At 41.7% G+C, this 25,101-nt stretch overlaps 1 protein-coding gene across 1 annotated transcript in view; it reads left to right on the forward strand.

Moving 5' to 3' along the window:
- PPP1R14C (protein phosphatase 1 regulatory inhibitor subunit 14C) overlaps positions 1-25,101 on the forward strand; it is a 105,758-nt gene that overhangs the window by 72,081 nt on the left and 8,576 nt on the right. Inside the window, exon 3 of the mRNA XM_031012609.3 lies at positions 110-142. Coding sequence (XP_030868469.2) covers positions 110-142 — 33 coding nt within the window. The remainder of the gene's footprint in view (positions 1-109; positions 143-25,101) is intronic.

A 25,101-nucleotide genomic window follows, 5' to 3' on the forward strand; every position in this document is an offset into this window, starting at 1 on the left:
TTACCATTATAAAATAATACTATGAATATAAAATGATTTTTAGTTTTGCCTTAAAAATAATGCTGAATTTTAAAATAATAAAACTGATTTTCTGTGTGTTTAATTCTAGGAAGCTCTTGTAGACTGCTACAAACCAACAGAGGTAAGCAAATCACTTTTCCTAAATGCCATGTTTGAACTGGTTTTTATTAAATCAATTTGTCTATTTTTAAAGCAAACCACAATAAGTAGGTTTGAGTGTGTGTATACCAATTAGCAATTATTATCCATGAGTGCATATGTTTGAATAGCTCTAACTTCATTATTTCTAAGCCTAAACATGTCTAGTTCAGAGATACTTAAAATTAATGGAGCAGAGTGTGTTGCTTGCGTTAGATAAAAGCCAAACCAAAGGAAATTGTGAAAGGGTTTGGAATCATTTTAGTAAAAGTTTTAGGTTTATAACTGGTTTATATGTTCTATTGGTTTATTGGTATGTATTTTTTTTTTTTTTTTTTTTGAGACGGGGTCTCGCTCTGTTGTGCAGGTTGGAGTGCAGTGGTGCGATCTCGGCTCACTGCAACCTCCGCCTCCTGAGTTCAACCGATTCTCCCGCCTCAGCCTCCCAAGTAGCTGGGATTACAGACGTGCGTCACCGTGCCCGGCTAATTTTTGTATTTTTAGTAGAGACGGGGTTTCACCATGTTGGCCAGGCTGGTCTCAAACTCCTGACCTCAGGTATCCACCCGCCTGGGCCTCCCAAAGTGCTGGGATTACAGGTGTGAGCCACCGCGCCCGGCCTATCGGTATGTATTTTTTAAAAGCGTAGAGGCAGTTCTGTCTTTCCAAAGAGTTACCTTTATTGGGAAAAAATGTTATGCTTTGTTTAGATATTTATCAAGTGTAATGTATAAACATTATCATAAAAATGAGCATTAATGTGATTAGACTAAAGCATTTCATGTAGACTCTCATGACTGACAGCACATAGTAGAAATTAAGGTTTTAATCAGTTATGAAAATATTAGCAAGAGAAGTACTTTCTTCCTCTGACAAATTGGAGGAATTATAAGATCCGTCAGATGTTTTGAAGTCTGTTTGTAACATCAAAGCAATGGTGATAAGACTTCTGATTTTTGAAGAGGTCTAATTAAAGGGGGGAGGAAAGCATGCTTTTACAAGTGTCTGATTTCAATGACTTGGTTTGGGACTAGTTACCTATTTGAGCTTTATTCTTCCAACCTCCAGCTTTGATTACATCTTGCAGTCACAGAGATTTTTAATTTTAATTTTAGCCATCAAAATATATACTTTTAGACCAGGCTTGGTGGCCCACACCTGTAATCCCAGGCCAAAGTGGGAGGATCACTTGAGTGCAGCAGTTCAAGACCAACCTGGTCAACATGGCAAGATCTCGTCTTTTAAGAAAAAAAAATTGGCCTGTCGCGGTGGCTCATGCCTGCGATCCCAGCACTTTGGGGGGCCGAGACAGGTGGATCACGAGGTCAGGAGATCGAGGCCATCCTGGCTAACACGGTGAAACCCCGTCTCTACTAAAAATACAAAAAAATTAGCCAGGTGTGGTGGTGGGCGCTTGTAGCCCCAGCTACTTGGGAGGCTGAGGCAGGAGAATGGCGTGAACCCGGGAGGCGGAGCTTGCAGTGAGCCGAGATTGCGCCACTGCACTCCAGCCTGGGCGACAGAGCGAGACTCCGTCTCAGAAAAAAAAAGAAAAAAGAAAAAAAATTATATGTATATAGTTAAATTAATGTAATACTAATACATCTGAACCCCCCCCCCTAAAAAAATTCTGAGGCTTATTTTAAAAAGGTAACAGTGATTTTCTCCACCTTTCAGGCCCCTTTCCTATTTTATATTATATTTATGTACTATATTTCCATATTTTCATAAGCAACACTTTTGTGCTTTTGGCTGTTTCCCTTCCCTGCTATTTGCTCTTTTCTTTCTTTTTTTGTTTTAGAGACAGGGTCTCATTCTGTCACCCAGGCTGGAGTGCAGTGGTGCAATCATAACTCCCTGCAGCCTCGAACTCCTGTATTCAAGCAACTCTCCCACCTCAGCCTCCTGAGTAACTAGTACTGCAGTCGTGCATTACCACACCCAGCTAAATTATTTTTATTTTTTTATAGAGACTGGGTCTCACTATGTTGCCCAGACTTGTCTTGAACTCCTGGCCTCAAGCTATCCTCCTGCTTCAGCCTCTCAAAGTGCTGGAATTACAGGCATGAGCCACTGTGCCTGGCCTACTTATTCTTTTATTCTTAAATATGCATTTACTATTTTTTTTTCATTTATTGACTTTAGGAGAAAGATGATCACTCTCTCTCTCTCCACACAATTCCTTTTCATCTATACCCTCATCAGTTATTTAACAGTATTTTGTTAAATTAGTAGTCAAGGTTTATAATACTATGATTTAAACAAATGTTTTTCACTGTTAAGCTAACAGTAAATATGATCACGGTTCCTTTTTGTATAGCCCTTTGTTTCTCTTGGAGTTGACAATCCTTGCCTTTATTATTATTATTATTATTTTGAGACAGGGTCTCGCTCTGTCACCTAGGCTGGAGTGCAGTGGCACAATCTTGGCTCATCGCAACCTCTGCCCCCCAGGTTCAAGTGATTCTTGTGCTTCAGTCTCCTGAGTAGCTGGGATTACTAAGCCCGGCTAATTTTTGTATTTTTAGTAGAGACGGGGTTTTGCCGTGTTGGCCAGGCTGGTCTCAAACTCCTGGCCCCAAGTGATCCACCTGCCTTGGCCTCCTAAAGTGCTGGGATTACAGGCGTGAGCCACTGTGCCTGGCCATAACCCTTGTCTTTAGTTTTGTCTAATACCAATTGGTATTTTTTGTTGAACTCTCCAGTGTGTTTGTCAAACATGTAACATATTTCCTGACTGTTCAATCACATCATTACCATCCCCCTGCCCCCAGACTTTTCTCCTGGAGCCCCTATACAACAATCTGGAGAAGTTTTTCTTTGTGTTTATGTTTTAAATTATTCTACTCTCTGCATTGTCTCTGTTTTCTCTGAATCTTACCTTTTTCTGCCTATTTTCATGTCTTTGCTGATTTTTGGTAGCATAGTCACATTTTAATATGGGGAGACAGTAAACTGATTTGCATTTGTGTGTATAAGAACGGCTTGTTTTTTTGTTGTTGTTTTTGAACAGAGTCTTGCTCTGTCACCCCAGGCTGGGGTGCAGTGGCGCCATGTAGGCTCGCTGAAAAACCTGCCTTCCGGGTTCAAGCGATACTCATGCCTCAGCCTCCTGAGTAGTTGGGATTATAGGCATGGGGCACCATGCCTGGCTAAATTTTGTATTTTTAGTAGAGGCGGATTTTGCCATGTTGGCCAGGCTGGTCTGAAACTTCTGGTTTCAAGTGATCCACCCGCCTTGGCCTTCCAAAGTGCTGGGATTATAAGCAAGAGCCACTGCGCCCGGCCAAGACTGGCTATTGCTGGGTCTCACTATGGAGTGACCAAGTTGCAAGCCAGATTTTTTTTCTGAATCTGTTATGTGTGGAAGGGGATGGCTCCTCAAAAATGTCAATGTTTGGTTCTTTTTCTCTGGAGAGATTCAGGATTTTTAGAGCTTGACCCTCAAATTCCCTATGTGAGGGTTGACGGTCTGACTTTAGGCTTTCTGGAAGCAGAGAGGAGAAGGCAGGAGACTTTACCATTTAGCTGTTTGGGGATTAAAGCTTCTTTATTTATAGGTAGTTGGGGAATTAATATAGGAAAGCGATTTTAAATTGTGTGATGGGTTAGACAAGAAAAATAGAATTGTAGTCAAGAAAAATGATGAATGATGCAGATGAATGAACATGTAATATGGGAGTGGAAGGGGTTGCTGCAGAGAGGAGGCCCCATTAGTCGCTGTAGACATGCATTCACTAATTTCATCAATCCCTTTTTCTTCAGTTCTCCACCTAAGTGAAGAAATTCATGCTTTGGTTATTTGGGTGAGAGAGTTTGGACTTGCAGATTTCTCTTTTGCCTGGCTTTGCAGCCAACAGTGAAATGCAGTGAAAGCACTGCATTTTCTCATGGAAATGAGCCCGTTCTCTCCCTAGGTTTTATAATGTCTAGGGAACCAATATTTACACTAGTTAGGAGCCATGCCGTTCAATGAAAATGGTGGGTCTTGTCTCCAGAGCAAAAATATTTCTCATCTGGTTTCTATACGGAGCGTCAGGAGATGAAAGAATGTAATATTTGAACACTCTTCAGAGTTCCAAAAGCAGAAAAAGGAGCTGGAGTCTCTAACTGAACATCCCTGTGTTCTTTTTTTTAGCTCATATTTTTAGGAATGAAGAAATGATGTAAAATGCTGAGGAATTTCATTCAAGTTCACTTATCTGTTAATGGGTCATTTCAAAGAGGCTGGACACTTTTGCCTTTGAGCATATGTTCACAGGAAACAGATTTTACTGGCATCTGGATTGTGATAATGACAATTAATAGCTTATATTTTTCCAGAGCTCTGTAGTTCACATTGCACTAACATACATTACTTTATTTAATCCTCACAATTGTCACTTTAAGTAGACAGGGTTTGGGTAGCTTGCCCGTAATGTCAGAGCGGTGAGCAAGAGAGTCAGGACTCAACCCGAGTTTCTGACACCTGATCTTGTGCTCTTTCTTTCCAATCTGCCAGTCTTCCTAAGCTACTTGACTCAGCAAGAGGCTTAGAACTTTATAGGACTTTGCCCTGTCTGAACTAAATGCCTATCAATTAATGGTGTTCTTTTCTAAGCAGGGATCTCTAGAGGTGCTGTTATTGATCAAAATTATTTTACTTAAAATTGTTATGCCACTTGGAAGTTAGAAATGTGAGGAAGATGTCTTTGCTGATTCAGATACTTTTATTTTATAATCCCTCATTGCAGAAGTAGGGTGAGTGGTGGAAAGAATACTGGAATTTGAGTCAAAAGTCTTATGCCAATGCTAGCACTAACTGTGTGACTTTAAGCAATGTTCTCAACCTCTCTGAGTCTCCCTTTCCTCCTCTGTAAAATGGAGGTAATAATAACCATGTCTCTGCATATTGGTAAGGATTATTTGCTATGATAATTTTTTAAATTTATTTTATTTTTATTTTTTTGAGAAAGAGTCTCACTGTGTCGCCCAGGCTGCAGCGTGGTGGCATAATCTTAGCTCACTGCAGCCTCAGTCTCCTGGGCTCAAGCGATCCTCCTGCCTCAGTCCCCCAGGTAGCTGAGATAACAGGTGCACACCACCACACTCGGCTAATTTTTGTTATTTTTGTAGAGACAAAGTTTCTCCATGTTGCCCAGGCTAGTCTCAAACTCCTGAGCTCAAGCAGTCCACCTGCCTGGGCCTCCCAAAGTGCTGGGATTACAGGTATGAGCCGCCAAGCCTGACCCACAATGATAATTTTAGTGGTGGTAACAGTAGCAATGATAATGGCTAAAAGATCACTAGGCACTTAGTAGATGCCAGGTGCTGATCTAATCACATCTCATGTATTAACAAATTTAATCTTTTTTTTCAGAAAAATTTTAACATTTGTTAAATTCTTCATAGCTTTTAAAAGACAATTTTAAGTAGACTTTATTATTTAGAGCAGTTTTAGGTTCACAGTGAAATTGACTAGAAGGTACAGATTTCCAATATGCTCACTCCCATCCACCTCACACATGTACACAGCCTCCCCAGTTGTCACCATCTCCTCACAGAGAGGTACATTTATTAGAACTGGTGAACCTACATTAACACATCATTATCGCCCGAAGTCCACGGTTAACATTAGGATTCACTCTTGGTACTGTACATTATGGATTTGACTGATTTCATGATGACATGTATCCACCACTACAGCATCATACAGAGTAGTGTTACTGCCCTAACAATCCTCCGTGCTCTGCCTGTTCATCTCTCCTTCCCCACTCACCCCTGGCAACCACTGATCTCTTTATTGTCTCCATAGTTTTACCTTTCTCAGAATGTCATATCTTTGGAATTAACTGTATATAGCCTTTCTATTTTCAGAATAGCCATAGCATGAACATTTGAAGCCTTTTCAAACTGGCTTTTTTTTTTTTTTTTTTTTTGAGGTGGGGTCTTGCTTTGTCTCTCAGGCTGGAATGCAGTGGCATGATCTCTGCTCACTGCAACCTCTGCCTTCCAGGTTCAAGTGATTCTCCTACCTCAGTCTCTTGAGTAGCTGGGATTACAGGTGCGTGCCACCACACCCGGCTAATTTTTGTGTTTTTAGTAGAGACTGGGTTTCACCATGTTAGCAAGGCTGGTCTTGAGCTCCTGACCTCAGGTGATGTGCCCACCTCAGACTCCCAAAGTGCTGGGATTACAGGCATTAGCCACTATGCCCAGCCCAAAATGGCTTTTAAAAAATGTGATGTCAACATTTAGCAGCTACAGACTGGCTTCTTTTCCTTAGTAATATGCATTTAAGTTTGCTCCAGGTCTTTTCATTGCTTGATAGCTCATTTCTTTTCAGTGCTGAATAATATTCTATTATCTGGATGTACCAGAGTTTATCCATTCATTCACCTACTGAAATACTCTTGGTTGCTTCCAAGTTTTGGCAATTAATGAATAAAGCTGCTATAAACATTCCTGAGCAGGTTTTTGCGCGAACATAAGTTCTCAAGTCTTTTGGGTAAATACCAAGGAGTAGGATTACTGTATTGTAAGAAAAGTGTGTTTAGGTTTTGTAAGAATCTGCTTACCTGTCTTCCAAAGCAGCTGTACCATTTTGCATTCTCACCAGCAAAGAGAGTTCTCGTTGCTCCACATCCTCACCAGCATTTAGTGTTGTCATTGTTCTGGATTTGGACCATTCTAATTGGTGTGTAGTGGTATCTCATTATTGTTTTAATTTGCATTTCTCTGGTGACGTATGATTTGGAGAAACTTTTCACATGCTTATTTGTCATCTATATAACTATAGATGTTAACTATGTCTGTTAAGTTTTCTGGTCCATCTTTTAACTGGGTTTGTTTGTTTGTTTTTTGTTGAATTTTAAGGGTTCTTTGAATATTTTGGATAATAGGCCTTTATCAGACATGTTCTTTGCAATATTTTCTCCCAGCCTGTGGCTTCTCTTTTAATTCTCTTGACAGGGTGTTTCACAAAGCAGGAATTTTTGTTTTAGTGAAATCCACCTTATCAATGTTTTCTTTCATGGATCATGCCTTTTGTGTTGTATCTACAAATCATTGGAAAACACAAGATCATTTAGATTTTTCTCCTACATTACCTTTTGGGAGATTTATAGTTTTGCATTTTACATTAGGTCCATGTGTGATCCATTTGAGTTAATTTTTGTGAAGAGTGTAAGGTCTGGGTCCAGGTTCATTTTTTGCACGTGGATTTCCAGTTGTCTCAGGATCATTTGTTGAAAAGCCTACCTTTGCTCCTTTGAATGCCTTTGCTTTTTTGTCAAAGATCAGTTGATATTTATGTCAGTCTGTTTCTGGGTCTCTTTTCTATTCCAATTATCTATGTGTCCATTCTTTCACCAATACCACACTGTCCTGATTATTGTGGCCTCAAGTATGTCTTGAGGTTGGTAGTGTAGTCCTCCACCTTTATTTTTGTCCTGCAACATTGTGTTGGCTGTTCTGGATCTTTCGTCTTTCTATATAAACCTTAGAATCAGTTTATTGATTTTATCCATAGAACAGCTTCCTGGGACTTTTATTGGGATTTCATTGCATCTGTAGATCAAGTTGGGAAGAACTGACATACTGACCACATTGTATCTTCCTATCTATGAACATAGAATACCTCTCCAATTATTTCTCTCGAGATATCCTCAAGCTTAAAGATTCTTTCCTCAGCTGTGTGCAGTTTACTAATGAACCCATCAAAGGCATTATTTCTGTTATAGTATTTTTCATCTCTAGCATTTCTCTTTCTTAGAATTTCCATCTCTCTACTTACATTCCCCATCTGTTCTTGCATGTTGTCTACTTTATCTATCGGAGCCCTTAGCATATTAAACAGAGTTGTTTTAAATGCCTGGATGGATAATTCCAACATTCCTGCTGTATCTGAGTGGTTCTAATGCTTGATCTGTCTCTTCAAACTTTTTTTGCCTTTTACTATGTGTTAGAATTTTTTTTTTTTTTTTTGATATCTGAACATGATGAATTAGGTAAAAGGAACTGCTGTAAATGGGCCTTAAGTAGTGTGGTAGTAAGGTGTGAGGAGAGGGGAAGCATCCACAGTCCTGCGATTAGTTCTCAGTCATATAGGGAGCCTGTGTCCTTGAACTGTGAACTTCACAAGTGCTTCTCGTTCGCCCCCATGCCCCTTTAGGTGGAATGGATAGCTAGAGCCAGCCGGAGTTTGGTATTTCCCTTCCCCCAGGTCACTTAGGCTCTACTAAAACCCTGTCAGGTTAGGCTCTGGTTAGTTTCTCCTCAGGACAGATCTTGTTAAATAAACTTTTAGACTTTGAGGGGGGAAAAAGAAAAGAAGAAAAAGAAGAACAGAATGCTCTGGTGTATTTCAAAATGGTTCCTTTTTATCTTGTCCTGCTGGAAGTTCAAGGGAATTTTTCTCCAGTGTTCACTGTGAGGACCTGGTAGAATTCTTAGAGGTAAGACTCGTACAAAGGTACGCTCCTACCTCTGCCCGTGACTGGATCCCCATGGAATTTTTATCTCTAAAACTTGTCCACTCTGAGACTAGCAATTTGTCAATTCCAGTTCAAGTTTTTCTACTCATCCTTTGGTTCCCACAAAGGTTGTTCCTTGTGAGTTTCTCTTCCAGGGAGTTGTGACTTGCTGTATTCACCTGTCAGTCCCTCTACTTTGGGGGCATTTGTTTGCTCAGTGACCTCACTTCCCTTGTGGATCTAAAAAGAGTTGTGGATTTTTGAGTTTGTTCAGCTTTTTACTTTTGTTAGGATGGGATGGCAATTTCCAAACTTCTTACATACCTGACTGGAAACAGGAAGTCTCATTTAATCTTCACAACAAAGCTAATAGATTGACACCATTGTTGTCAGTTAAGGAATTTGAGGCATAGAAGTGTTCTGTAATTTGCCTAAATTCACACAGTTAATGAACGGAGAAGTCAGGTTATGTATTAAAGCACATGACATAAAGCTTCACACATAGTAGGCCCTTAGTTTGCTAGTTGAATCTTATTCTGTATAAAGTAATGCTTCCCTATCACATGTTAAATATGCAAGATGTCCAAGTTTGCCAATAATGATATTCTTGGATTATTACATTTAAAGAGTTGACTTTAAAGAATCTTCTAATTTCCCAGAAGTGATATTGTTTTTGGTGTGTCACCTTCTGTCATATACTTCGGGTCTATGGCTTCATCCTATATGGGCCACTGGCCAATAGGGAAAGGACTTGTGTGCCCCCATTTTGATTCATATTCATTTTCCCCCCAAATCCATAGCTGACCTGACTGATTCATATTCAGTCTGCGGACTCTTGTCATGTAAATCTTCCTGACTGCTGGGAAACACAGCAGTATAATTGTGAGCACCTCACTAATGTATGAGTGAGTGATTAGTAAGAATGGTGATTTCATTTTTTTCCTTAAGTAAATGCCATTTCTAATGTAGTGAATATTAAAAGAGATCTGACTTACGGGTAGCAAAAGGATGTTTCCATATAATGCAAGAGGCAAAAGTAATTTTATTTTTGATATTACTTGTATTTGCATGATCAGTAGTGTTAGCCTAGTGGACATGGTAAAAATCAGAGATGGGGATCTGGAAGCCTGCTAGCCAGACTTAGGAGGAGCTTCTTCTCCTTTTTCTCACTATCTTTGCACAGTTTCCAATTTTGGGATTACAAAATAGAACCTCCATTGTACTGGGAGGATGAACAGAAAATGCATTTAATGTGGGCTTGAGGGCATCTGCCTTACCGTCTGTTAGGGGAGTTGTCTAGTCAATGAGCTTTTTAAAAAAAATCTCTTTTTATAGCTGAAGATACCTATGCCAATGCTCTTTGATAAACATCAGGTTTTTCTTTCCATGCATTTATTTTTTTTTTGAACTAGAGGTTTTGATAGAACCTATCATTGTATCAAATTATACAATGATATCAAAGCCTATACATTGATAGGCATCCATTCATCCAGGATAACTAAGTCCGAGAGTAGGTGGCAAAAGGCATTTCTGGGTTCCAGTAATCTACCAGGTAATGGAAATGTCATGGACACGCACTGGTACCAGAAAGCCATGTGTGATCTGGTTTGTGAGTAGAAATTGAGCAGTGTTTTCTAAAGGGCAGGCCTGCTCTGCTGTTCTTCTCATATTGGCAGTAAGAAGGCAGAGTTTTCCTTCTGCCATGATTTCATGGTAACTGACTTTCTGACTAGCTTTGGTGATGGCCATTGTCAATCATTTATTTAGCATTTAAACCGATCTTTTAAAATCATTGTTCAGTTTATGGATACATGGAAGTACATTCCTTCTGCATTGAGCTGTTTACAGTGTAGAGAGAATATAAGTGGTATTTACAATACAGGAAAACCATGTGGTGACTGAAAGAGACATAGCTTGGTGTTTTACAATCTTTTCTTTATTCATTTGCTCAACAAATGTGTATCGAATATCTGTGTGCCCGTAACTAATCTAGGAACTGAGACCTGGCAGGGAACTTCTACATCCATTTTTAAAGCAACCTCTTGGAAGGCCACAGTAAACTATGGTGGAAATTTAAATGTTCAAAGAACATTTAGGAATGAAAGGACAGAAATGTCAGGCTGTCAGCTTATTCGATGGTTCTCTAAGTTAGAAACCAAATTGCTTGACAGAATGTGCTTTTTAGGGCATCTGCACTTGCTGGAGGAAGCAGTCACATTATTCATTTCAATGGGTCTGAGTGTGTGTCCATAGGCAGGGAACTCCTTTCTTATGTCAGACCCTTTTCATCTGGCTGTCATGGGGTTTCCTCGAAAAAGACTGCAATCTTGGGCTGGGGTGAGGAACAGAGCTTGAATGCTAGATTGGTGAGTTGAAAAGACACCTTTAAAAAGTTGTCACGTTTAGAACAATGTTTCTGAATAGAGAAGGAATTGAGAAGGACAGACCAGAATCAGATGAAAACTACATTTTAGTGGCTGTAGCCACTGGCTACAAAAGCCTTATAATGTTTTAGTGTCATTGGGCAGGCAAGTATTAAAGGATTGGGGTTTATTAGCCAGAAACATGTGTAGCTTTACTTAATAGCCCAAAGGATTTTGGTCCCATTATTACAATTGCTCACATACTTTCATTAGGATTCTATGCACCAGACCTCATCTGCTCAAGGTAAAAGAGCCGTACGTGCTGGAGCTGGAATAGGACCCACATTTGAGTCCAAATCCTATGCTCTGTCAACTCTTCACTGCCTTTTCCTGAATTTTTACGAATTGAGCACAAGCTCTACTTTAGAATATTTATAAAGCTGATTAAGATTATCTTCATTGAGGAAAATCAACCCAGAAATGTTAGGTAAGCTTGCTGAAGACATGCAGTCGTGAAGCAAAACTCTGCATTTATTTCCTGGACTTCATTCAGCACTCTTTGTAAAGTTAGGGAACTGTCCAAAAGACTGCTGTCACTTCTGGCACCAATCACAAGTTCCCACGTCCTCAAAACCAACTTCAGCTCTGATAATTTGCAAGAAGAATTCAAATATTTTATACTCATGGTTCTGGTTTATTACAGGGAAAGGCTATAGTCAAGGGAAGAGACACATGGGACAGAGTCCAGCAAAGTGGCAAATGTGAAGCTTCCACTTGTCTCCTCCCTGTGGAATGGACAGCATTCTCTTAGCAGTGATGTGTGACAATATGCAGGAAGTATTGGCAATCTGAGAAGCTAACCTGAGCCTGGGAGTCCAGAGTTTTTACTGGGGCTTAATCACATAGACATAGTTGACTACCCATGTGGCTGACCTTGTCTCCAGCTGATACCACATGACCCAAAGCATGTACTCTAAATCACATCGTTAGACTATCTAACTTGGCACCATACCCCAAGTAAACGAAGATGCCTTTTTTCAGGCAGATATTCTAAGGGCTTAGAGCTCACCTCTCAGGAGGTGAGGGCAGGTTAAATTTTTCACTATACACTCTTAGAAGCAGGATGACCATGAGATGGTGATGATAACAACAATAATAATAGCGATCAGAAGAAATTAGATGGCAGTATAGGAAAAGCCACGTGGGCCTTGCTTTTGGGTGCCTTCTTTCTCTTGATAATTAATAATTGTTATTTTTATAAGAGACACGATAGAGGAGGCACAAGCTTTAAAGGGCAGTGGACCCAGTTAGCATTTTCAAATGATTGACTGTGATTTTATGGCCTTTTCTTATTCATTAAACTGAGAATGGCCAACCCCGTATTAGAAACAGCTCTACACTCTCTTCCTATGCTTAGACTTATCTAGACAAAAGAAAGAATATAAAATAAAGACAATGTGACACATGACTTTAATTTCTATGTCTATATCAGAGAGAGTTATAATCAAAAGTCCTCAAAAGCCCGGAAATGGGTTTCTTTTATTTAGGCAAAATTCAGTTATTTGTAGCAAATAATACACTCCCTCATTGACAATGAATGAGAATCTTGGTGAAGTTATTTATACTTTAGTTCCTCAGTGATTTTAAAGTCGGAGATTATAATTTGCCAAATTTACTCTATTGATTATTTACTGTGACTGGATGATATATGTGAATTTTATTTTACATTGCCCAAATTGAAAATGTAAAGATTCTGAGACACCAGTTAGTAAGTGAGGGGAGAATTAAATGCTGTAAGATTGAATCTAGGGGAGGGTTAATGAACTGTTCTGCTGCATACAAATAGAGGTTGGAATTTGGGTAAAAAAATAAATTAGCCCAAGAACAATGGACTGAATCTATAAAATAGATTAATGGGACTTCGCTCACAGTGGAACAAATTACTATTTAAAGGCAGATAGTCTAGAAAATAAATGGACAACATCGTGTCAGTGGTTTTAAGTTAAAGGAGGGGGGAAAAACAGGATGTAGTTAAGACCTTCAGGAATTTATGTTGACAGAAGTCATTTTAACAACAGCAGCCACGTACCCTTACCCATAACAGATCCATAAGCCTCCTTTCAGATAATGAAAAATAGGATCAGTTCTGGTGCGCCCTGCCAGCAAATGAACCTCTCGAAAGATAAAAACAACCCCTGCCCCCCAAAAAGAAGGGGGAAATTAAATGTGTCAGTGGTGAGTGATGGTTGGCGAGAGGGCTTGCTGTGGAGCTGATTCATGCCTGTAACTTCCAGGAGCAAATCCCCGTGTCACACTGAGTTGGGGAACACCCCAAAGCTGAGCTCATCAGTACTGATTCAACTGCCTGCCTGTTTGGCCTCATCCAGGAGTTTTCAGTGTGATTTTTAAATGCCTAGCTGGTTCTTTGGGTGAGGACATTTTGCCATTTGGAACAATTTGCAGGTGTTATCCTCACCTTTTCCAAGAGGCACACACCACCTGCCCATTTTCCTCACTCATCTAAACTTTGGGGATCTGGAAATTCGTCCCTTCCCACCATCCGCTTCACACTTTGCCTGCTTCCCACCCATCTGCTAATGTCAGGCTTTTTGGAAGAAGTGTCTGGTAGCTGCTTCACAGGAAACTCACCATGGAGTTGACTCAATTTGCTGTAAGTTGGCAGCCAGCCCCCAGGCCCAGGGCAGATGGCTTCTGTGAATGTGCACCTTGAAGGAAGTAACTGGTCAGGGGCACAAAAAGGAGGCAACACGTGGGGAGTTGCATGACCCATGTGGATCCCAGCCTTTGGAATCCTCATCTGCTGTTTCTCTCCCCTGTCCCCCCACCCTCTGCATAGGGAATGGATGGGTCTTTTTTTTTGTTGTTGTTGTTTGTTTGTCTGTTTTTGGAAAAGCTGGGTGAGCATCCGCAGTTCTTCTGGGCACCCTTTATTAGAGCTTGTGTAATGTACACAATCACTGCCATTGGTGAGACTGTTTCCTGAGCAGGGATTTTAAGCATTTCTTCTTTTGTCAGGAAATATTTCCAATCCAAGGGCCACTGCATAATATCCATTTATCTCGTTTAGCTTTTTAAATGGCTCAAAATGCTTAAAAGAAGGACATAAGTATAGGTAATACACAGAACAGGGATTTGCGGTGATACTGTAGTTTCCCCTTTTCCTACTTTCCAATGGGCCCATCTTTTTAAAGCAGCACATTATCATCAATGAGAGGAACAGATGAATTACTTTGAATGACTAGAGAAGGCTACCAGATAGTTGGCTGTGGTGATAATTACAAAATGTGTGTCCATCTGCTGCTGCTGGTACTGGCTAGAGCAGGTGGGGTGCTGAGGGTGGAATATGAAAGGCATGGGCCCCAAGACGGACTAGTGCAGGGCGCAGAGCTCAGAGTAGAGGGTGGCCACTGTGATACCATGCCCCTGTGACAGAGCCATGTGGTAGAAACTCCAGGGGGAGAGAAAGGACCTTGTGTTTTCATGGCCGCTGCCACATCCCCTCCGAAACGTGTTTGGACTTCTTTCTTTCTTAGAAGTCTCTCAGCAGCATGTTGTATAAAGTCAGTTTTCCAAGCTCCCTGGAAATGTTGCTTGTCTTTCTATTGCCTCTTCGATGTCTCCTCTGTATTAGTATGTGTGAGTATAAAGGAACATCCAAGGCCCACCCTTCCCCTAATGCTCTGTGTCTTCCGTCACGCCCCAAGTCTGGCTAGCTTCCAGTGCTCGAAGGGGCATGTCTGGAGCCTTCATAGTTCCTGGGCCAGTTGACACTTTGTCTAGGTTTTTTCCTCACTCAGTTGACATTTAAAGATTTCAGTGTCTCCTCTCTCTTGTTCTTCACTTTTATGCCAGAGTTACAGGAATTAATCAGTTCATTTGTACAATCCTTTACTCTGCAAAACTTTGAGCAGCTCCTCTTATTTCTTATGCACTCACTATGCTAGGAAGACAAAGATGAGTAAGACTTTTGGAATCATGTGGGGGTGACAAGTATGCACATGGATTATTTTGTATGCATTGTAACTGTGTGAAGAATATTTTGCAAATTTTCTTTTTCAGCTTGTGTATTTTGCCCAACATTAGGTGTCTGACATTTATCCTTGTTAATACAGAAAGCTGTCGTTCATTCATTTTTATTACTGTATAGTATTTCTTTCTATTCATACACTGTAATGTATTTATCCATTCTTCTGTTGATAGGCTGTATTCAGTTTTTCATTATTATGAACAGTGGTGCAATAAAATAACTATTATTGGCCTGTTGCCTTCCTCGTGTACAAGAATTTCTCCAAGAATATATAAGAAATGGAGTTGCTCTTAAATGTTTGCACCAGCATGCATGCCCACCAACAGGATATAAGAATTCCCTATTGAACTCATGATTTCTACACCTGGTATTGCTAAGTGTTAAAAATTTTGCCAACTGATGCTATTTCATTGTTTCAACAAAATTTTTCCTGACTGCTAGTAAGGTTGAGACATTTTTTTTTTCCTACTTGCTTATTGGGTGTTCATGTTTCCTTCTCTGGGAATTTCCATTTTGAAATCTTTGCCCACTTTTCTTTTGAGTTGTTGGTGTTTTTCTTGTTGATTTTTAAGAGTTATTTGTATATTCTAGACGACAATCCTTTGACCTTGATATAGGTTGCAAAGTTATTTTCCCAAACTGTGGAGCTTATTTTCACTTGTGTTATCTTTTGTGTACAGAAGTTTTAAATTTTAATTGAAGCCAAATTTATTAATGACATCTTTGGCTTGTGCTTTTTAAAAAAAGGCTTGTTTAAGAAATCTTTCATGACTGTAAGGTCTTAAATACAGTCTTCCTTGTATTTGGCTTTGAAAGCTTTCACTTTCACTTTTTACACCTAGGTATTCAAACCCTCTTGAATTTGTCTTTGTATATGGTGTAAGGTAGGGATCTAATTATGTTTTGGCCTATTGTCCCAGTCCCATTTATTGAGCAGTCAGTTCAGTGTACCCTCACTGCTCTGTAATCCACTTCTGTTGTGTGTCAAGTTTCCTTATAAGTAGGGACTACTTCTGGCTATTTGTCTACCCCTGCATTTTGTCTCAATTACTAGGGCTTTAGAATAAGTTCTTAATAAAGGTCCAATAAGTCTACAATTTCCTTATTCAAAGTGTCTTAACTGTTCTTGAATATTTGTATTTGACTAGAATTGCATTAAATTTATAGGTTAATTTGGCGAGAGAAGAGATCTCGATGATGATTTGTTCAGGACACACAAAAATGGACACTATAACTTCCTGAAGGGCAGGGACAGGTTGGAGGAACGGATGGGTAACAGTGAGTTAGTTCACTTTTGGTCATTTGAGACTGATCTGCCCATGGGACATCTCATGGAGATCTTTGGTAGCCCCAGAAAATGTGGGTCTGGATCTCAGGGTGAAACCAGAGCTAAAGATGAGATCTGAGTCACTAGTGTGGCTGGTAAAAGAGAGTGCCCCAAGGGGCCTGGGAACACAGCTGTGGAGGCCAGCATTTAATCAGCAGGTGGTGGGTGGGAGTGCAAAAAGGGGAGTGAGGAGGGGCGGTTAGAGACCCAGGTGGAGAATGTACGGCAAATCTTCACTTCACATCGTTGGTAGGTTCCTGGAAACTGAGATTTTAAATGAAACTACATATAAACAAAACCAATTTGACCATAGGCTAATTGATATACACAAGAGTTAAGTTCCTACGGCATATTTCTGGTCTCAAAAACATTTCCAAACTTCTAAATAAAGACCCCCAAACACTTCTAATATTAAACATTGAAATAAATGTGAGCTATATAGACATTTAAGAAAGACTAATAAAATCAAATTTGATAATTAGTCACCCCGTTTGTGGTGAATCTGTGAGTGATAGTGATCATAGCGGCAGTGGGTTAAATCCAGGAACAAATGTGTGCAAAGTGAAAATTGTAAGGAGCGCCCTCCTCCCATCACATGGTTCCAAAATAATCAGTAACCAGTGTGGGAGGCTGGCCAGGCGCTTTCTGACTGCATTGTTTATTGCCATGCCTTTGAGTGATCATCATATTCTTTATGATTTTTGTTTTATAATAATTTGTATTCATTTATTTTCCACCCCTCTTTTTCCAGTTCAGTGTGGCTAGTGGCTGGAGCTCATCCTGGCAGCTCAGAGCACGCACCAGGCAGGAACCAGCCCTGCAAAGGAAGGCACCCCATTGCAGGGCATGCTCACACCTGCACCCACATTCACTCACACTGGAACGTTGTAGCTATGGCAGTTCATGTAACACACACAGCTTTGGGATGTGGGAGGAAGCCAGAGGACCGGTAGAACACTCAGGCAGACATGGGGAGAGTGTGCGAATTCCCACGCAGACAGTGGCTCTGTGGGGGAGTCTATTTTTTTTCCCCAACCTTATGTCAAAACAATGCGGAACAAACCAATGTTCTTGGAGGCCCTGCTGCAGAGGGAAGTAGGCAAGCTCCTTGAAAAACTCCCCCCAAAATTGTACTGCTATACACCCACTAGAATGACTAATATGAAAAATACTGACAACACCAAGTGTTGGGAAAGATGTGGAAGAACTGAAATTCTCGTACCCCGCTGGTAGGAGTGTAAATGGTACAATCACTTTAGAAAACTGGGGAGGGTGGGGGGGTTTAGAAGAAGTTGAGCATACACATTCCACAACTCAGCCATTGCATTACTGAATTTGGGCTCAAAAGAAACAAACAACAACAACAAAAAGACCATAAAAATACTTGTGCAATTTATTCGTAACAACTTTATTTGCAATGACGAGAACCCCAAACATTTATCAGCAGATGAATGGATAAACAAGTAGCGGTCTAGCTATACAATAGAGTATTACTCAGCAATATAAAGGATCAAGCCAGCTGGGCGTGGTGGCTCATGCTATAATCCCAGCACTTTGAGAGGCCAAGGCAGGCAGATCACTTTAGGTCAGGAGTTTGAGACCAACCTGACCAACATGGTGAAACCCTGTCTCTACTAAAAATACAAAAATTAGCCGGGCATGGTGGTGCACACCTGTAGTCCCCGCTACTCAGGAGGCTGAGGCAAGAGAATCGCTTGAACCTGGGAGGCAGAGGTTGCAGTGAGCTGAAATTGCGCCACTGAACTCCAACCCGGGCGACAAAGTGAGACTCTGTCTCAAAAAAAAAAAAAAAAAAAAAGGAATCAAACTACAGACGCACATAATAGTATCTAGTATTGGTGAATCTCAGAAATATTGAGTGAAAGAAGCCAAGTAAAAAAGAATACATAAGAGGAATGATTTCATTTACATAAAATGCAAACTATTTTTATAGTGACAGATTAACTGGGTTTGGGACCAGATGAGCTCTAAATGGGAATAAGACATCTTTGGTGGTGATGGAAATGTTTTTTCTTTGTTGTGTTTTAATAGGCAGGATCTCATTTTGTTGTCCATGCTGGAGTGCAGGAGCACAATCATAGCTCACTGCAGCCTCGAAATCCTTGGGCTCAAATGATCCTCCTGCCTCAGTCTCCTGAGTAGCTAGGACTATAGGTGCGCACCACCACACCCAGCCAATGTTTTAAATTTTTTGTAGAGATGGGATCTCGCTTTATTACCCAGGCTGGTCTTGAATTCCTGGCCTCAAGTGATCCTTCTGCCTCAGCCTCCCAAAATGCTGGGATTGCAGGTGTGAGACACTGCACCCAGCTGACGGAAATGTGCTGCATCTTGATAGTCATGGTGGTTTCCTGGGTATAACCAATTGTCACCGCTCATCAGTGATACACTTGAAATAGATGCAGTTTATTGTTCTTAACTTATTCCTCAATGAAGTTGATAACTTAAAGAGAAAAGGAAAGATAGGGGTCCTTAGCAGTGTCAAGGGACCTGGCTGCGAGCACTGGACGTGCCAATGAGGAGAGCCTTGATGATTCTGGGGGCTGCCTGGGTAGAATTTCAGTGGGCAGAAAAGTCAGCATTCCACGCACTCTATTCTTCCTTTCCTCCTTCCCCTCCTTCTTTCTTCTTTTTTTCCCTGCTTTGCCTCCTTTTTAAATTCTTCTTTTCTAATTTATAAGACAGCTAGAATAGGAGGGAGATACTGAGGGCTCTGGAGATTTTTATTATCCCCTTGGGAAGAGGCTACGGGCAGAACTGGAGGAAAAGGTTCGTCGTACTCAGGGGAGAATTTCCAGTCTAGCTGTGGACACTGACCTTTGCATGTCTTTCGTCCCTCCTCCCATACTGGAAAATGAAAGGATTGTTGTGTTTATCATAACGCATTTTTGGTCATTTTAGTTTAGTTTGTAATTAGACTACAATTACCTAACCCGGTTGCTTAATAATAAAGACTACTCACCCCAGGCAGCATGGTGCAAAGGGAATTATGCCCTCCACCCCAGGGTGGTGATCATCCCGGGTCCCTTTGGCCTTTATATTAACCTACGGTTTGAATCTTGGTCTGACCATTGAGCTGCTGTGTGACCTCAGACAAACCACTAAACCCTTGTGAGCCTGGTTTATAATACTTGTAATGATCAAATGAGACAGTATGTGAAAATAAACAGAGTGGCTGTCACATGAAAGGTGCCCAGTAAGTATGTGCTGTATCTGAATCCCTGACAGTCTACTCAGTACCCGCGAGAGCACGGTACTGTGCCAAGCAAACTAGAAATGCACACACATAGGAAAGAATAGTCTCAGGTGAGTGAATGCATTAAAAAGGTCCATGCGGTGCATTCTCAGATCCCAAAATAGTGCCCAGGACTGAGATGAGAGGTAGGGGCCCAGGAGTTTACTGAAGACAGGACCTTTTCATTGTTTTCGGTGAGAGGGTAAAACTTCACCTGCAGTGTGACAGCGGCCACATCCAAAGACTCAGAGGAGCCAGCATGAGGAGGAGGAGCTGAAAGCGGAGGGAGGTGGTTGGTGCCACTGTGTGTGTGTGTGTGTGTGCATGTGTGTGTTTAGCCAGGAGGGAGCTGTTGGGAAATGCCACCTAAGGAATGTTTTCAAGTGCAATTCTAGCACTTCATGATGTGAAGAATAAATACGATCTCCTTTGTAGTCTCTTGAGAGGGGAGATCGCACAGTCTGGGTGGCTCTGGAGTGGCTGATTTTGGTCCTGGGCTGTTGCTCAGGCTGTGGGGAGGAGCGGTCCCAGGCAGGAATCTGAGGAAGGAGCTACAGGGACTGTGGCCCTTGGCCTGGCAGGACGGAGAGCCTACTGTGGATTTTCTCGGTTAGAGTCTCTGTTGTCTAAGCTGGGAAAACTGACCATCACTGAGGGAGAAACACTGGTGGAACACTGACAGCTTCCTCAGAAGAAACACATGTGTGCTGCGCCCAGCCTGACGTCCATGCCCCAGCCTGAGCACCCATGGTCTCACTTGGTGTCACACAACATACTTCTCCTCTGTCTTCAATGTCAAACCTTTCCCATAGCGAAAATGGGCGGGGGTGGGGCAGGGGGGATATAAGCTACATTTTTCTTAGTGTGGTCAGAGTAGCATATTCTTTTTTTTTGTTGTTTGAAACGGAGTCTTGCTCTGTTACCCAGGCTGGAGTGCAATGGTGTGATCTCAGCTCACTGCAACCTCCACCTCCTGGGTTCAAGTGATTCTCCTGCTTCAGCCTCCTGAGTAGCTGGGATTACAGGCATGTGCCACCATGCCCTGCTAATTTTGTGTTTTTAGTAGAGACAGGGTTTCACCATATTGGTCACGCTGGTCTCGAACTCCCAACCTCAGGTGATCTGCTTGCCTCGGCCTCCCAAAGTGCTGGGATTATAGGCGTGAGCCACCATGCCTGGCCCAGAGTAGCATATTCTTGATTTGAATTTGTAGACTGGAAAGTTCAGTGTAGTCTGATGATGATGATGATAATGATGATGACAGTATCAAGCACTTGTACAGCACTTACTACTCTTTAAGCACTTTTCCAAACATGTAACATACAGTAATTCATCTCATCATTTAATCCTTACAGCATCCTTGAGGTGAGGTCTTATTGTCATTGCTCCTATTTATAGGTGAGGAAAACTGAGACATGGAGAAAACGATTCATTTCTAAGTGGTGCAGAAGGATTTGAACCCAAGTCATCTGACTCTAGAGTCCCTCTCGTAGGCATGTGGCTACACTGCTTCTTACCGTGTGTGTGTGTATTGAGTGACTCCTTCCTGGCAGGAACAAACCCATTAGGTTTTTTTTAGGCATCTGTTTCAAAGGGTTCTTCTATATTTGTAAGCCAAAACTTTTTCTTCTGTTTCTCTCCTTCTTGCATCATTATACGATCCATAGTCCTCAGAACACACGGCCCCAGCCTCATCACAAGCAGTACATGCGACAATTTGTCCACCTGCAGTTCTGTCCCTGCCCAGGGCTAAGCACAACAGCCCACAGAGAATGCTTCTGCTGAGAGGTAGATTCTAAGATGTGGACCCAGGATCTCTTAGGTAGTATTTTGAGACGTATTTGGACAAAAGCTACTGAGGCAGTGTAGAAAATAGATACTGCTTGTCTTGAAAGCTAGGTCAAGGCAAATGTTTGCTTGTTTTTTAAAAATTATGGCAGTTAGCTGAAATTGTATTTCAACTGCTAGGAAACTAGAATGGCCAGATCTTAGAAACTGGTGGAGAGGCAGTCAGTTAATAAAAATTTCCCCGGAAGGAGTGATGGGGGAAGGAGAGGAGAGGGAGGGAGGAAGGAAGGGGAGGGAGCTGGCCCTTCCAGAGCAGTCATTTCCGGATTCTGTGGCCTTTAAATGAACACAGAGGTCTTTCAAGGCCTCTCAGAGCTTTGGCTGCCTTCTGCAGTCTTTGGCTGTGAGAGGCAGCATGGGAGGAGCCTGAACTGGCCTGACAGGGGCTGTCCTTTGCCCGCAGGGCACCCGTTCACCCCCAGCTGCAGCTCATGCCATATGTTGGCAGGGCCTGTGTTTCTGTGTCTTCTTTCCCAGCTGGCCTGGGAGCTCCTGGAAGGCAGGGCCTCTGCCACCTTCTGCTCTGCATCTCAGCAGTTGAGTAGAGTCTGGCATAGACTCTACTTAGATTAGAGCATGGGCTCAGTACATACTTATCAAATTCAGTTGGCATCAAGAAGCCTTGATTCAAATATTTGCTTTGTGATATTAGGCAATGACTTGTAATGAACTAGAATATCAGTATTTTTGAACTGTAAAACCTCTACTACATTGGATTAAATACGGGAACATGTAAAGAGGCCACACAGAGGAGGCCTTCAATCAGGGTTTCCTTCTTTTTTTTTTGGCAGTCGAGCGTAAGCAGTGTCAGATCCCCATACAGAAACCACATCCACCAGGGAGTTCCTCATTGATCCTCACCCATCCTTTTAGCCAGGGACTGAAACTTCAAAAAAGAATGGATTCCCTTTTTAGAATATTGCAAAAGATCATGTCCTTTGTGGTTAAAGAATTGCCTTAAATAACATATCATTTTCACTTGAATATCCTGCAGCAGGGGAACACTCGTGTTCATCCTTTCTTTCAGCATGTTCAATATATGTACAAGTTACATGGGAGGAGGCTGTATAAAGGTAGTGGTGAAACATCAGCTTGGAGACAGCCTGGTTTTTAATAAAATGTACACAGAACTTTTATGAAGACAGACATATTCTGGGACAGAAAGCAATTTTCAAATTTAAAAAGATTCAAGCCATACAAAGTGTGTTCTTTGATTACAGTGGAATTACATTAGAAATAAGTAACAGAAAGATTATCTGGAAAATCTCCAAATCCTTAGAAACTAAATGACACATTTCTAACCCACAGTCCAAAGAAGAAATTAAAAGGGAAATTAGAAGCTATTTTAAACTGAATGAAAATAAAAGCCCATCATATCAAAATGTGTGAGATGCCACTAAAGCAATGCTTAGTGCTGCTGGGGGTGGGGGAACATACAGCAGTAAATGTCTGCATCAGGAAAGGTCTCAAAGCAATGGCCTCAGCTTCCACCTTACGAACCAGGAAAAGAAGAGCAAATTAAACCCAAAGCAAGGTGGAGAAAGGAAATAATAAAGATAAAAGCAGAGATCAGTGAAATAGAAAACAGAAAAACATGCTGGGCACAGTGTAATTACACGCCTGTAATCCCAGCACTTTGGGAGGCCAAGGCGGGTGGATCACTTGGGGTCAGGAGTTTAAGACCAGCCTGGCCAACATGGTGAAACCCCATCTCTACAAAAAATATAAAAAATTAGCTGGGTGTGGTGGTGCATGCCTGTAATCCCAGCTACTCGGGAGGCTGAGGGAGGAGAATCACTTGAACCTGGGAGGTGAAGGTTGCAGTGAGCCGAGATTGTGCCGCTGCACTCCAGCCTGGCTGACAGAGTGAGACTCCATCTCAAAAAAAGAAGATAAAAAAAGAAAACCAATAAAGAAAATCAGTGAAACAAGAGCCGATTCTTTGAAAAGGTCAATACAATTGATAAACTTGTAGCCATAATGATAAATGGAAATAAGGAGAGAAGACACATTACTAACATTAGGAATGAGAGAGGTGACATCACTACAGATTCTATAGATATTATGCACAAGCTTGTGCCAGTAAATCCAACAACTTAGTTGAAATAGGCCTGATATTGTTACCAGTGGAGAATGTCCAGGTTCTTGGCGTTTTGAACAAAGAATTGGACAAAACACACAAAGCAATGAAAGAATGAAGCAATGAAAGCACAGATTTGCTGAAACGAAGGTACGCCCCACAGAGTGGGAGTGGGCTGGAGCAAGTGGCTCAAGAGTGCTGGTTACAGAAACCTCTAGGGGTTTCCCATTGGTTACTTGGTTAGACCCTATGTAAATGAAGTAGTGGCCTGCAACCAGTCTGATTGGTTGCAGAAGGTGACCAATCAGAGGCTGAAGTGAATTTTCAAAGTTACACCCCTGTGCAGATGAAGACTAGGCCTGTGACCAGTCTGATTGGTTGCGGGGGGAGGACCTATCAGAAGTATTTTCCATTTTTCATCTGCAATGCAGAAAGTGGGGAGGGTTGGAAAGAGAACAGCCTCTGATCCTTTTGTTACCTGAGTGTGGAAAGTTAGGGTTTTCCTTTTGATTCACTTCTAGTCAGTCTGTGCAAACCAGCCTTAGGTTCCCTGCCTCCAGACCCTATTCTCCTGCCTCAACATTGTAATATAATAAGAAATATATATTTGCTGTCTGCTCCAGGTCCTTGGCACAGAACTCCTAAAACTCTTACAATTTCCTGAGCAATCAGTTGCTATGTACATCTTTTGTTATAATATTTCATCTTTGACCACAGTTCTTGACCCAGATCTCCTAATCTGTTGGAATTTCCTGGGTGATAGGAGTGTCTTTTGTTCTAATGAGGCATGTCTTGGTGGGCACCTAAGTGGGTGCTGGTCACCAGAAAGACCAAGCCACAGTTAGAAACTTGGAACTTTCAGCCCTACCCCCATCCTCCAAAAAGAGGAAGGGGGCTGGAGATAGGGTTAATAATTGATCATGCCTATATGATAAAGCCCACATAAAAATCCCTGAAGAACTGTGGGGTTCAGAGAGCTTCTGGGTTGCTGAGCATATGTAAGTGCTGGGAGAGGGGCCCAGAGAGGGCATGAGAGCTCCATGCTCCTTCCCTCAAGCCCTGACCTGTGTGTGTCTTCATCTGCTGTTCATCTGTATCCTTTATCACATCCTTTATTAATGTAATAAGTAAATATAAGTGTTTCCCTGAGTTCTGGGAGTTGCTCTAGCAAATTATTGTACCCTCAGAGAGGGTCATGAGAACCTCAATTCATAGCTGGTCAGCCAGAAGTATAGGTTGACAACTTGGAACCTAGAATTGGCATCTGAAGCTGGAGTCAGGCTTGTGGGCCTGATACTTTAACCCGTGGCATCTAACTCTAACACCAGCTCCAGGTAAATAGTGTCAGAATCAGCCAGGCACAGTGACTCACGCTTGTAATCTCAGCATTTTGGGAGGCCGAGGTGGGCGGATCACTTGAAGCCAGGAGTTCGAGACCAGCCTAGCCAACATGGCGAAACCCCATCTCTACTAAAAATACAAAAATTAGCTGGGCATGGTGGCACATGCTTGTAATCCCAGCTACTTGGGAAGCTGAGGCACAAGAATCGCTTGAACCCGGGAGGCG

Source organism: Gorilla gorilla, chromosome 5 (assembly GCF_029281585.2).
Source record: "Gorilla gorilla gorilla isolate KB3781 chromosome 5, NHGRI_mGorGor1-v2.1_pri, whole genome shotgun sequence".
NCBI lineage: Eukaryota > Metazoa > Chordata > Mammalia > Primates > Hominidae > Gorilla > Gorilla gorilla.